Source organism: Eumetopias jubatus, unplaced genomic scaffold (genome assembly GCF_037043125.1).
Source record: "Eumetopias jubatus isolate StellerSeaLion01/CBP00866 unplaced genomic scaffold, mEumJub1_p1.0 scaffold_4, whole genome shotgun sequence".
NCBI lineage: Eukaryota > Metazoa > Chordata > Mammalia > Carnivora > Otariidae > Eumetopias > Eumetopias jubatus.
In genome coordinates, this window is record NW_028274810.1 from 136388418 (window position 1) to 136403218 (window position 14801).

General features: G+C 45.2%; 1 protein-coding gene across 2 annotated transcripts in view; it reads left to right on the forward strand.

The window, feature by feature from the left end:
* Positions 1–5726, forward strand: part of SYBU (syntabulin) — a 69584-nt gene extending 63858 nt beyond the window's left edge. For both annotated transcript variants that reach the window (XM_028122526.2, XM_028122525.2), the window contains 3 exons: positions 1198–1401; positions 2903–3052; positions 4592–5726. In XM_028122526.2, coding sequence (XP_027978327.1) covers positions 1198–1401; positions 2903–3052; positions 4592–5726 — 1489 coding nt within the window. The remainder of the gene's footprint in view (positions 1–1197; positions 1402–2902; positions 3053–4591) is intronic.
* Positions 5727–14801: the final 9075 nt, after the last annotated feature.

The window sequence follows — 14801 nt, forward strand, 5'->3', positions numbered from 1 at the left end:
AAGTTCCTAGTAAGTGGCAGTGCCAAGGCTCAGGCTCAGTTTATCCATTTAGTCGTCATTTCGGGAGCTCCCAGCATGTGCCAGGAAGCAGTGGGGACAGAACAGACTGTGCTCCTGCCCTGGGAATGCCCTCGTCTGGCGGGAAGGACACACAGTGTGGGGTTGTGATGCCATGAGATAAATTCCAGAATGGACATTTGCAGAGAGTACTAGGACCACCAAGGAGCCACATGTACGCAAGCCTAGGGAAGGAAGAAGCCAGAGAAGGCTGCTTGGAGTAGGCTCCCATTGGTCTCGAAGTCAGAAATATCCCAATGCTTAGGGTAGGGAGCAGGAGGATGTTCTAGGCAGAAAAAATTGTAAGTTCAAAAACATAAAGGTGCTGGAGAGTGTGAGTCGTCAGGAAACCGCAAGTTGTTTGGAATTCTGGAATACAGAGGGACAGTGGTAGAGGATGGGTTGGATGGGGAGGTAGGATTGGGCCTCGTGAGGCACTGGGGAGCCACTGAATGGCTTTGAGGACAGTGACATCCGGTTTTATTTTAGAAAGGCCACTCCAGCCAGAGAATCCGCCTCCTTGCTGAGGGGGCAAGATGACAGGCCAGGGAGCCAGGAGAGGGCTGTTAACAACATTTCAGCAGTTAAATGATAAAGGCTGTGTTAAGTCATTGGAGCATGGAAAGAAAAGGAAAGAAAATAGGTGGTTAAAGCTATAGGCTTGAGACGTTTGTTCTGTTCATCTGTCCTCTTTTCAGGGCAACAACCCCTTTTTCCTTATACTCCAAGTGAACTGTCACAGTTTTCTTACCTCAACATGAACCAAACCCAAACATGTTTAAGCTGAAATGGGTGTACTGGAACAGCCTTCAGAGGGAACCTCAACCAAATCAATATTTGACGTGGGTTGTGCTCTTAGCAAGCATTTGAGATTAATCCAAGACCAGCTTTACGGTCAGAAACTACTTGCGCGAACGGCAGAGGGTGAGGTTGCCTGTGCCCGTGGCAGAGGAAGGAAATCTCAGGCAGGCGGGACGAGGGCTGCTCGTAAGGACAGTTTGCACTAAGTGATTATGTTGCCCTTTCAACTCTGTACAATGGCTTTCCTTAGTTGTAACTAGCCTTACGCCGGAGCCAAGCATTAGCATTTGAGCCCTGGTCGCCCCAAGCATGTGAACATTTTACATGCTTTTCTTCCAGCCGAGGTCCCCATGGGCGGAGTAATGGAGCTTCGTCATACAAGTCTGGCAACAGCCCGCCCTCCCCACGGGAGAAGGACTTTCTGTCCATGCTGTGCAGGAATCAGCTGAGTCCCGTTAACATCCATCCCAGTTACGCGCCTTCCTCCCCAAGTAGTAGCAACTCCGGCTCCTACAAAGGAAGCGACGGCAGCCCAGTCATGAGGTGAGTGCCACTCATCTCCAGCTCCTGGTTCGGAGTTTGCCCTCCTCGGTAAGTTTTCTTTCAAACACTTAAAAAAAAAAAAAAAAAGGTATGCAACTCTGGAGCGTCTGCCTTACTCTGTAGTAAGTCACTTCTCTTTCCTTCCCTGCACTCAGCGAATCCTTCAAGGGCAGCTGCAGAAAGAACACAAAGCAGTTTCTGCTAAGGCTCAGCAGTCCGAGGAGTGACTGGCCAGGGAGGAAAAAATGGCACGGGGCAGTAGGAGGGACCTACGCCTTTCCCTCAGAACAGGAAAGAATCACTCTCGTGTTCACCGTTCATTCAAACATCAGATTTGTGTTAGTAGCACGTTGTGCCAGGCACCGTGTAGAGCACTGGGAATGGGACAGTGAACGGCAGAGAGGGTCCCCGTGCTTACTGCCCAGAGGATACCAAAGACGTTGCTCATCTAATGACAAAAACACATTTAAGGTTGTTCTGCGAGTACCTGTTGCTGCATGTGTATTTAAGAAGTCAGGAGGGGGTCCAGCTCAGTCTGGAGGGATCAGAGGAGGCCTCTGTGAGGAAATGACATTGAAATGAAATCTGAAGGTCAAGCAAGGAATTCATTAGTCCCGGGGCAGTTGGGGGGGGGGGGGCGGGGTGGGAAGGGCAGGAGGTTCTGGAAAAAAGGACCTATGCAACCAAAGGGGCCACAACAGGAGCACTAGAAGGTTGGGAGCTGAACACAGGCCATCTTGGATGGAGTGCAGGCTCATGGGGGAGCAGGGCGAGTGTAGCGGCCTGGCTGGCTCCAGAGTCAGGGAGGAAGCTGCCAGCCCTCCTCCCTCAGTCTCCTTCCTTCTGGGTGGCCATTCTCGTTCGTCAGCTCTTGTACAGCAGGGATGCCCAGCGCTTGGCCAGGCCTGAGAGGGGCTGACATTCCAGCTCAGGACGTTTTCTCGAACCCAGGGCACCTCTCTTACAAAACACACTCTGGTGACGGTGGAGTAGCCTTTTCCCTTTGGAAGAAGGAAACTTTCCTCCAGATGGGCCCCCTCACAGCGGGGATTGATCTCAGAACCATTTGAATCCAACTCCTAACCATCAGAATGTTTAGGCAGTGGCACACGGTGTGGAAAGTCAGGACGTCTCCCTCCTGGCCTTCCCTCCCGCCTGCCCCGCTCATTGTCCTCTCATCTAACAGTGTGTTACTCTGAACCCACAGGCAGGACCGTGCACAATTGTGCATTATTTTGTATGAGGTCATTCCTAAGCCATAGAAAATCCTCCCTCTCCACTGTCTCCACCCTCTCCACAAACACCCTCTGCACGGTCTCTCAAGTAATGCGCAGTCCTAAGATGGGCAGGTAGATTCCAGTCGCCCTTCCCAAGTGAAGCACATGTTATTGAGGTTTAAGACCCCAGTGCACAGCCGCCATCCCTTCTCAAGCTGTTAGCTGTGTCTTAACTTTTTTTTTTTTACAGAAGACGTAACATTTCATTGCTTGGATTATTTCAGGCGCTCTGGAAGGTACATGTCTTGTGGTGAAAATCATGGTGTCAAGCCCCCAAATCCAGAGCAATATTTGACTCCTCTGCAGCAGAAAGAGGTCACAGTGAGGCACCTAAAGACCAAGCTGAAGGAATCTGAGCGCCGACTTCATGAAAGGTGAATCTGCAGTCCTTTCACCCTGATTTAGGATGGTTTCTTTTTCCGTAAAGTGAAATACAAGTCCACACTCTAGAGAAATAGAAAAAAAGAAAAATGATTTCATTGAATTTTTGCCAAATTCCCTAAATCAGTCTTTCAAAAGAGCCCTTTCGTATTCCTGAGTGATTTGGTGTTTCAGGAGTTCAGGGGACCCTCTCAGGTTAGAGGGGGCCCCGTGCTTTTTCTGGGTGTGTACAGCTTTGACATGAAGCGTTGGGTGTGTGCGGTGGCTATTTTTAAATGGCAGGAACACTCGCAGGAACAAGCCCATACTTCCAGCAGAAAGGGTCACACACAGGGACCCCTATTAAGCCCTGTTTATCTCTCTGAGAGTGTGGATGACCATGTGTATTGTGATTCCTGCAAGCTATTTCTGTGCCGAAGGAAGAGGTTCATTATTCTTGGCTAAGTGTTAAGGTAAAAAAACAAAAACCAAAAAACAGCCCATGCTTGCGAGATCTTATCTCGGAGAGAAAAGACCTTTGACATCTTGGGGCAGGCCAGATTTTCTGCTTAATGATTTTCTCCTGGACCATTTTGGGAGAGCCAGATAGAGCTCTGACCAGGGTAGCTGTGAACTCAGGGTGAGGATAGTATGAGTCAGACCTTACTTTCTGGAAGTCTTTGTTTATGATTTGAGAATCTACCGGAGGGTTTGAGCACTCATGGTAGGGAAGCATGGTAAGGCAATGAACTGGAGAACACTCAGATCTAAACTAAGAGAAGCAAAACTGACACCATCCTTCATATATACCAGGATCTTCACTGCCTGGTCTTCATATCCACTGAGAATATGAGGACTTATATTTACATCGACTGTGAAGAAATGATATGTCAGGAAGAATTGTTCGACAAAGATCTTGAGATAGGGTCCCGTGAAGGACCTAAAACAGTGGGATGGATTTTCTTCAGTGTAGGATGGATCCCACATCCTCTTGCCTTGAGAAGAGACAGAATAATCAACTTTTCACACAGTCTTTGCAACATGCAGCATTTTCTAATTTAAAAAAAATTTCAGATTATTATATGATCAGAACAATGCTGCAGGCCATAACTTAACCCGTCTGCCTTCTGTCTGTGATGGGTAATTAAAAGTGAAACGAACTTTCCTTCCATGAAGTGTAGACATAGGAAAGGGTAGGCTATGGGTGTATAAGCAGGCAAAGAAGCTCTAATGCGATCTCGTAACAAATTTTCAAATATTAGGTACTGAATAGAGGATGATGCTTATACTTAGACTACTGCCTGACAGTGAGCACTCAGAAAGAAAGCAAACAGTTGCATTTTTGATTCTGAGTCTAGTTATTATCATTTTTGCTATTTTACAATTAAGGGGGGGCAGTTCCTGGCTAATACCTGTGAGAGAAAAACTCAGTAGTGATTTAGCCTCTGCGTTTCAAGGGGAAGAGTACAGGCTCTCGGCCGTGCGGCGGCAGGGCCGTCTGCGCGGTGGAAAGCCGCCCTTTCCCTTAGCCGCGCGGTGTCTTCTCGCCGCAGGGAAAGCGAGATCATGGAGCTCAAGTCCCAGCTGGCCCGCATGAGGGAAGACTGGATTGAGGAAGAGTGCCACCGCGTGGAGGCCCAGCTGGCCCTGAAGGAAGCCAGGAAAGAGATCAAACAGCTCAGACAGGTCATCGAAACGATGAGGAGCAGCTTGGCTGATAAAGATAAAGGCATTCAGAAGTATTTTGTGGACATAAACATCCAAAACAAGAAGCTGGAGTCTCTACTTCAGAGCATGGAGATGGCGCACAGCGGCTCTCTGAGGGACGAACTGTGCCTGGACTTCCCGTGCGATTCCCCGGAGAAAAGCTTCCCCCCCAGCACCCCTTTTGGCAAGATGGCGGATGGGCTGGCTCTGGAGGCGCAGGTCATGGAGGAAGGGGCTGGCAGCGAGCTGCTGGTGGGAGATAGTATGGCCGACGGCACGGATCTGTTTGATGGGATGGTGACGGCCACCGCCGCCGCCGCCACCATCACCACCACCACCACCACCGAGGCCCCCGACCTGGAGCTTCTTCGTTCAGCCCCTGGGGCCCAGGCCCTCGAGCTCCTCCCCCTGGCCGTGGGCCAGGAAGAGGCCAGAGCGCTGGTGGAGCGGGCCGTGCAGACCGACGTGGTGCCCTACAGCCCTGCGGTCTCGGAGCTCATTCGGCATGTGCTCAAGCTCCAGGACCCCTGTCCCTCGGGCTCAGCCTCGCCTGAGGAGTCCGGGGCTGACTCGACACAAAGCTTCCCCGAGTCCGTCTCCGCACTCCTGGTTGATCTAACGCCAAGAAATCCCAACTCCGCCATCCTTTTGTCTCCCGGGGAGACGCCATCGGCCGCGGTGGGTCCGGAAGCCCCTGCAAACCGCCTCATGAGCGAGCTGGATTTTGCAGGCTCCACGGAGGAGAGACCAGACGGCGTCCGCCCGCTGCCCCGGGGGGCCGTCGGGAGGCAGTACTGGAGCAGCAGCTTCCTGGTGGATCTCCTGGCCGTGGCTGCCCCGGTGGTGCCCACGGTTCTGTGGGCATTCAGTACTCAGAGGGGGGCGACCGATCCCGTCTACAACATCGGAGCGCTGCTGCGGGGCTGCTGTGTGGTCGCCCTGCATTCGCTCCGCCGCCGCGCCTCCCACGGCAAGACCTGAAGAGAAGTTGGCCCGTGGGGCGTGCTGCCCGGCGGGGAGACAGCGGGTCGACCTGGGGCGGTCTCTAGTCTGTCGTTTTGCTCCTCGGTATTTGATTTGCACTATATTTAGTTGACACCTGTTCACTGTTTAAAACCGGAGGTATCTTCAAAGGCATGGAGACTTGGTTCAAGTTAAATGTCCCACCAGTGGTAGAGAAAGCATGCTCCTGACCCTGCCGTGTCGTCCGAGGTACCCGTGCTTATATCCTAGTGGTTCAGGAAGAGAAAATGCAGAGTTTGCACTTTCAAGACAGCTTCTGTAAGGCTGGCATGTTAGCTCCTTGCTTTGCTTTGTGCCGTTTTAAAATGTGTAATTGTTACAGCATTCCAATGGTCTTGTGCACAGCAGGGGACTGTAACCAAAAATAAAACTGCATTCGTGTAATTGGTTTGAAGAAGTCTTGAATAGCTCCTTAGTGTCTTACTTGGGGTTGATAAGGTTTGAGTGTTTGCAGTTTTTTACTAAATGTAGCTCCAGAGTCGGAAAATGGCGTGTTTGTTCCTAAACCTGTTAATTGATGGAACTGTATGTAAGTTTACAATGTATTAACTTATTTTTTGCTTATTATATAGCGTTTTATTGGAAATTGTTTGTAACCACACACTTCAGCATGATGAAAATAAAGATTAGTGTTTCCATTTAAATAAATGTTTTATCCTCCTATAAAATAATTATCTGTTTAGTTTTACTCCTATATATGGTAAGAAAGACTAAATGGCTAGATCCTTTCTTCTTTGTCAGTAGGGGTCTATAAAAATGGAATTAACTTAAGAAATGAGAAAGGGGGAAAATTATTAAAGAAATGGGAGGGTTTCCTACTGTCTTTAAAAAAACATTGCTTCTGAATAAAAGTAGCTTTGATTGTTTGCTCTGAAATTACCCATATACTTGTTTGTTCATATATTTATTCGCTAAGGATGTGTTGAGTATTTGCAAAAAAAGTTGGGTTGCATGAAGGATACAGAGAGGGAGAACATGCTAATACCATGTGCTTTGTCCCCTTGGAATAATAGGGTGAGGGTGGGTGGCTGGGAAGGACGAGATAATATGTGATTTATATTACCTTATTTATTCCTCACACCAACTTTGTGAGGTGGGTATTATTCTGTTTTACAGATAAGGGAGCTAAACCCCAAAGAGGTAAACCACTCACAATTCCATGGTTTACCTTAGAAGCCAGGATTTCAAAGTGTCTGCAAAGCAAATGTTTTTTCCACTGTAAAGGGAAAAAGAGACAAGACTATCCTAAGTTTGCACCCAGAAACTCTCCTTGTCTAGCACTTACCACCTTTAAACATACTGTATTTTTACTTGATTTACTTGTCTTGATTATTGCCCATCTCTCCCACTAAAGTATTAGGTTTCTGAGGGCAGGGATCTGTGTCCTGTTTTGTTCACAGATGTATGTCAAGAACTTAGAACAGTATGTGGCACATAGTAGGGGTTCTAAAAATAGCCTTTGAATGAATTCATCCAACAAATACTTACTGGGTGCTAGGCACTTTACCAGATCAGCCATCAATACTAAAGGAGGCAGACAAGGCTTCTGCCCTCAGGGAGCTTAGGTTCTGTCTGTAAAAGCCCCAGAACATGCCTACAAATGAAGATCATTTTAGATGAAGGTAAGTACTTCCGAGCAAATAAAGTGTTTTGAACAAGAGTGACAGGGGTAAAGGTAAGGAACAAATCTCTCAAGAATAAGTAACACTAGTACTAATGGATTAAAAAGAGCCAGGTATGTGAAGATACGGGGGTAAAATGTTGCAAAAAGAACAGATGCAAAGGCCCTGAGTCAGAAAAGGGCGGGTCATGTTACTGGGGCAACAAGGAGGCCAGGGTGGCGCCACTGGAGTGGAGTAAGAAGTGTGGGAGGCGGGCTAGTGGAGAAGTCCACAAGAGGCTAGTGCATATGGGGCCATGTAAACCACGCTAGGGTTGGTCTGAATTGATCCCTAGTGCAGTGATAAATGTGAACGGACTTTAAACAGGACAATGATATGATCTGTGTTTTTTTTTTACTTTTTACTTTTTTTTTTTCAAACTATGGCTGCCGTGTGTAGGATGTATTGTAAGCGGAAAGGAGTGGGTGCAGGGAGACCACTGTAATAGTCTGGATGAGTGATTATGACAACTTGGAGGTGGAAGTGGACCTAGAGATTAAGTTGAATAAAGATACAACTTGAAGACCAAACTGAGGTGATTTGTGGAGAGATTGGATGTGGGGAGGCGATGCAGTAGAGTTTAAGGAAGAGAGAAATTAAGGATGACTCTCAGGTTTTTACTTGAGCACCTGGGTCAATGGTGGTGCCATTTACTGAGAATGGAAAGAGAAACACGTTTAGGAGAATAATTTTGAGACGAGTGAATATCTATGTGGAAATGTCGAGTAATTGCATATATGAATGTGAAACCACAGGCATTGTCAGGGCTAGAGTCATAAAATTGGGGTTCTTCAGCATTTATATACTATTTAAAACCACGAATTGGATGAAATCATCCAGAGAGTGGAAAGAAGGGAAGAAAGCCAAAGACAGACCCAGGGCACGTCCACATTCAGATAGAGATAGAGGATAGAGAACCAACAAAACAAGCTGGGAAGAGTCAGTCCAAAGGTAGAAGAACCCGGGGAAGGCGGTATTGTGAAAACCAAGAGAGGGCAGTGATTTAAGAGTGGAGTGGTCAACTGTGTGGAAATCCAATCAAGAAGCTGAGTAACACAAGAACAGATACATGCCCACTGGCTTTGACGAAGTTTTAGCGACTGTCAAGATCCTTTCCTTTGGAGAAGTGGAGATGGAAGCCAGTTGAAGTGGGTTAGAGAGTGAATGGAGGAGGAAAAGTAGAAATCAATGTGTACTGTTAATTTTTTTTTTTTAAGTTTTACTGAAAGGGAGCAGGGACGTTGGTGGTAATTATAAGGGAATATGAGTTACAAGTGTTTATTTTTCAATATGGAGAGGAGATAGAACGTGTCTGTGTGCTTTTGTAGTTGAGCAATGGAGGAAAAGAAATTATTAACCCAGGGGAGGAAGGATTCGTGGAGGGAGGGAAGCGCTTGGGAAGATGAGAAGGGATGGGACGTCCATTGGGTACGAGGATGTAGGTGTGGAGAGAGGTGGTTTGTCTCTGATAGGGCGTTTCTTCTCCTGGAGTTCACACGTGCCTCAGGACACACATGGCCACTTAGCACACTGTAGAGCAATTTGGCCGAAATGGAAGGGAAACTCTTTCTGGAGGTGAATAACCGGAAATGTCCCAAAATAATGAGCAGCGCTGACTCAGGTCCCTTCCTGTAGTCCAGCCCCAGCCTCGACCAATACCTCGATGCCGTTATCTTCCTTACGGTCCCTCCTTGGGTCTATTTTTGGTCGTTGCAAAATTAAAGCATTTTTCCCTTAAGAAAAAATGTAAGCTTGTTTTCGGGATCCCCTATTCCTCCAGAAATGAATATAACACACAAACTCAGAGCTGTTCTTCATCAATTCAAGATGGATGGAAAGATGGGCTCTGGTGAAGAAGAATTCTCCATGAACCACAAATATTTATGTTGATTATCAAATTAGAGACAGCTGATCACAAACAGTGAATTGCTTTGTCATAATGATCTGTATCCCTCTTTCAGTAAACCAGAAGATGCAAACAAAATGACCTCATCTGAAACATGGGACGCTGCATGTCCTTTCCACACTGAAACAAATGTGTGCAAAGGTGAAGCGGGAGATCCTGGACCCTTTGTTCTGTTTTTCTTTTCCTCGCCCTCAGCCTCCCCGCCCTTCCTCCTCCTTCTTCAGGGTTTCAGTGTGTATAGTCTGTGGAAAATTACTGCTTTTATTCAGAGCAGCCTCTCACAAATGAGTCCCTTGGAGTAAGTAAAAGATGGAACATAGCTTGCCTTTCGGAAGCCCAAGGCGTTGGCTGGGTTTGTGGACAGGATGATCTGATCTCATAGAAGCGCTCAAAGTTGCATTCAGTAATTTGTGTGCCTGTGATGTACAAATAGGCAGGAAAATGGAAAAAGAAGAATTCCACCCTATTGAATAAATTGCTGTCCCATCAAAGCAAATGTTAAATATTTCCTACAGTTATGTGTGCAAACATTCCAATTTATAAGAAAAGATTTTTTTCCCAAAGGGATATGCTGACCTTTCCAAGTTAAGCTGTTCAGAAAGGGGGGGAAATGCATTGTACTCAGATGCCAAGCGTTTCTGACATTTGTGGCAGGAGAAAAAGGAAGTCTGTGATTTGCATCTGTCATAGGCCCTGCCTAAGTAGTGCTTAGGTCTGATATGTTTTCCTCTTGAGGACTTTTCATTTTAAAGGTTTAGGGGCAGTTTCCAATTTCCAATTTGGCTCAGTGAGCAGTTCTACAAACTTCATCTATTCCCCATCTTACCAGGCAAAGTGTGCACAATGAACCAGTAACGTAGGAAATCAAAACTAATGGTTTTTAGCAATCAAATCTTGAAAGAATGTCAAACTCCCAGTTGTCCCAAACACACACAATTAGAAAGTCCACATAGAATAAGACAGGTGGATACCAGGTAAGATTTTTAAGCCATTGGAAGACATGCTCTGCTGCGACTACTGATTCTCGGGCAGTCACAATGGCTGTGATGGCTGATGGTTACAACCGTCATTCCAAACAATTATTAAAATCCCAAAAAGATTGGAATGCTACTCATAAGGGTTTGTATTAAAAGATTCAATACTTCGGGCGCCTGGGTGGCTCGGTCGGTTAAGCGTCTGCCTTCGGCTCAGGTCATGATCTCAGGGTCCTGGATTGAGCCCCGCCTCGGGCTCCCTGCTCAGTGGGGAGCCTGCTTCTCCCTCTGTCTGCCGCTCCCCCAGCTTGTGCTCTCTTGCTCTGATAATAAATAAAATCTTAAAAAAAAAAAAAAGGTTGGAATACTTCAGTACTGTTAAGTTTTGTAAAAGGTGTATCTCTTTTAAAAGACGTTTTCCACGTAAAAATCCCCATACATAAGTCACATAAAAGTGAAGTTTGGGCACGGGGGCACCAGGTCCAGAGCCCTGCCATTCGCCTCCCTCTCGTCCCCTGCAGCGGTCTCAGCATCACCTCTGAGAACAGCTAAGAAACCAGCTCACTACATATCGGGTGCTTTGAAAACTGCCAGTCACCTGCAGGGTGACTCCCGGTCCCCGGGACTAGTATTCTGGGCAATGCTAAAGAGCTCGATCCTCTACTGTCCTGAACGGATGAATGCTTCGTGGAAGTGTTTTCTAATCTTTCCTCACACAAGTTTGTTTGCCAGTGATCTGCTGGTTTAACTGTGAGGAGGCTCTCGCTCCCGAGCTCGTATTAGCGCCTGGGACTCTGAGGATGCACAAGGATGCTGGCTGGAGCACCCCGTCTGGCTCCCTTGTGAATGTGCTGAAAGGCAGGCATCCTACACCGCTGCTCTTCGCTGCCCTAGAGTTCCTCCCCATGGTGATCTTATCTGACCCACCATCAGGGATAATTTCACTCTCATTCCCTGAAGGTGTTTGATCAAAGTGATTTTGAGTAACTTTGAAAAATTACATTTTCGCCAGACTGGAGTTGTAATGAACTGGAGTATGAAAACCATTAACAACAACTGCAATGTTTCTCCAATCTGATGGTGCAGTAAGGCCCTCCCTCCCCTTCCTTGCAATCAGATAGCTCACAGTGTTTGAAATGGTCTGCCAGCCTTACTTTCTACAGTAAACAATAGGTGCTGGCATTTTAAACTGACCTTTCATTCTTCTGAACCAGCACATTATTTCTGGCTTGTTGGTTATATAGAGAAAACGAACGACGAAAGCAGTCTTAATAATTTTCACATCTCCCACTGAAAGCAGTCCATGGAAAAAATGTCTTAAAAATGATGACCCATGTAATTACCTTGCTCCACGAGGGTTCCTTCTAATCAAGACAGATTGACAGTTATGAGGTTCAGATGTGCTGTGAAGCTTCAAAAAGAAATAAAAAGCACCTGTATTCTTGTGTACTTTAAACTTAAATGAAGCAAGTGAAATATATCTGTAGCCTTACGTACATCTTCATTTACCACTAAAAAAAGTCAAAAACCTTTTTAAAAATTTATTTCATAAGCCAATATATCTAATGATGACATTTTTCTCCATAAAGTAGGTAAGCACTGGTTTTATTTAGGAATAATCAACAGGTTTGGAAACTGCCTTGATGTATAAATTAAGAATTGACTATTTTAACAAATGAAACTGATTTGGGGCAGAAGTTAATATCTTATAATGGGCCAAAATTGATATAAGAGTAAGAAACCATAATGATTTACCTCAACATACCACCAACTTGGAGTATGTCCTTTGAATTTCCTATGCCTGGAACTGATTTTTTCTGTGTCATTTATACTCCCAATCAGATCCTAAAGACACATGTTCACAAGATAACCGGACAAAGGTCAGGGACACAGGTTGTGGCAGGAGGGTCTCTGGGTACAGCTGTGGTTTGCACATGCACAAAACCTGTGACCTTGGCCTCACTGGAACAATGATCCAATCAAGGGAGCTAATTGGCCTATTTTTGCAACTGTGTGAATATAAACCACATTTCATTTTGCCTTGATTATAATATCTGACCCAAGTAAACTGGGAATACAGTCATAATGGCATTGACATTCAACTATGATTGTTATTTATATAATAAAAAAGCAAACTAATTTCCTTATTTATTAAATAAGTTCTTAGAAAACACAAATAGGTGTTACCTACTATAATTTGTAACATTTTCACTGAGCTAAGAACTAGATAGGAAATTCTAATGGTGAACTTTTGGCAGGGGGCAGTTTCTAGTGAAGAGGCCTTTGAAATCATAGTCCACATTGGTTGCTGATTAACCACTAAGGTAACCTGCCCTCAAATCTTGTTTTCCTGTTAAGCACACAACTGCCTTTCTAAGCCTTGGTTTCTTCATATGTGCAATGGGGTAATGTCTATGTCACTGGATTGGGAAGAGTCATTGATACAGACTCTCAGATACTGCTGAACACATAATGCTTTCCCTCTCTTAATTAAACCTGCAGTTCACCATAAAGGTGTGTAAAGATTAATACGGCAAGATCAGCCAGCCTCTCCCATTGTCCACAGGGAGGGGGCTGCCAAGAGTGCACAGCAAAATGTGGAATCGTAACAACTACCATGTGCTGTTTATGTGCCACAGGCACTATGATGAACACTTGAGTCTCAGTCAATCCTTAAAACCATCATCTTCATTAAAAGATTTGCAAACTTGAGTCTCAGTCAATCCTTAAAACCATCATCTTCATTAAAAGATTTGCAAACTCAGGCAATTTAATACTGCATCATTTCTACAGCTCTGAGAACTCTGAGCTCTCAGAATTGATGCAATCAGATCAATATATAGGCAAAGCACCTGAATTAATATCCGTGGAAGTTCCTAGAAGGGAAGACTGCAATTACCCTGGCTGGCCACACACTTCTAGCCTAAGTTTCTACGCAAGAGATCCCGCTTGGTGAATTAGCAGGTGTCAGTAGCAGGTATGCAGGGTAGAAATCCGGGGGGGGGGGGGGATGGGGTGGAGGGGGTGCTAGGTATGTGCGCAAGAGGGTGTTCCTAGAATAGTGTCTGTTTCCAGCTCTGGAAGATCAAGGCTTTTGGTAAAAAGAAGCTATGACTCTCAAAACTTACCCTGGTTCCTTAATGAGCATGCCCAATGGCCACAACTAAGGGGCATGGAAAATAAAGTTGGGAAGCAAAGTAAAAAAACAGTTAAATACAAAAGGAGCCACAAGCTAATCCTATTAACCTTGGAACCCCATTGGTTATACTAAAGTAGAGTAAATTATATTAAGATAAAAAGAGCTCCCTTTTGATATCAGGAGACAGTACCTCAAATTTTAAAAAACTATTTAAACAGTAAACACAAGTTCATTAAGTTATTCACTAATGAAATAAGCTCTTCATGAACCCACCATCTTCCTCATCCCTCCAATTCATCTGAGGAGAAACTTCTTCCCATAAACAATCTGTAAGCCCTAGTGCACCCCTACTCCCCAAAGTGGCTTCAGCCAAAACTACTCACCACAGTACTGTTGTTTGCTTACACACCTTATGAAGATTTCTTTTGAACAACGGGCTAAAGGCTGTGAAAATTGTTGCAGTAGGTTAGTTTAAAGCTGAACTACATAGGATTAAACAAGACGTGTGTTCGCTATATCTGGCCCAGACCATCCCTTTAGTAATTACATCATTAGTGACAAAACAGGCTTTTTGGAACACTGGCCATGGTTAGGTTTGCACTACACCGGTAGAGTATAGAGTGCTGTTGGAAGCTCCAACCAGATGCCGGTTTCTACAGCTATCACCATCTTCCCAACCACCAATCTTCATCTAAAAGAATAGTTGCCATCCTGGCCGGAGGCGAGTACATTTCAAAACAGGAATTTAGATGCTGAATTTTAAATTCTAATTTCTAAAATGTTGACTCAATTAAATATGCTACTAAAAAGGAGCCAAAGTTGGGGCGCCTGGGTGGCTCAGTCGTTAAGCGTCTGCCTTCGGCTCAGGTCATGATCCCAGGGTCCTGGGATGGGAGCCCCGCATCAGGCTCCCTGCTTGGCGGGAAGCCTGCTTCTCCCTCTCCCACTCCCCCTGCTTGTGTTCTCTCTCTCGCTGTGTCTCTCTCTGTCAAATAAATAAAATCTTTAAAAATAAATAAATAAATAAAAAGGAGCCAAAGTCAACTAGAAGATATCCTCAGCTACAGCTTAATAAGAGTGGAAACCATACATATATAGAAATACACAAAATACAAAGTTTCACATTCTGTACATCACTTGGTATCTCAATACACGAAATGCACAATTCAGATAATGGGTAGCATTTCACTATCTATGCCTACCCATATTTCTTCTTTACTTTTACTAATCGGCTTCTAAGACTGGTAATTCTTAATTAAAACAAAAACAAACTATAAATTTCAAAGCTAAAAGTCAAGTTTGTTACCATGAAGTGTTTATCATATGTATTTAACTCACTTCACAACTTCTTTT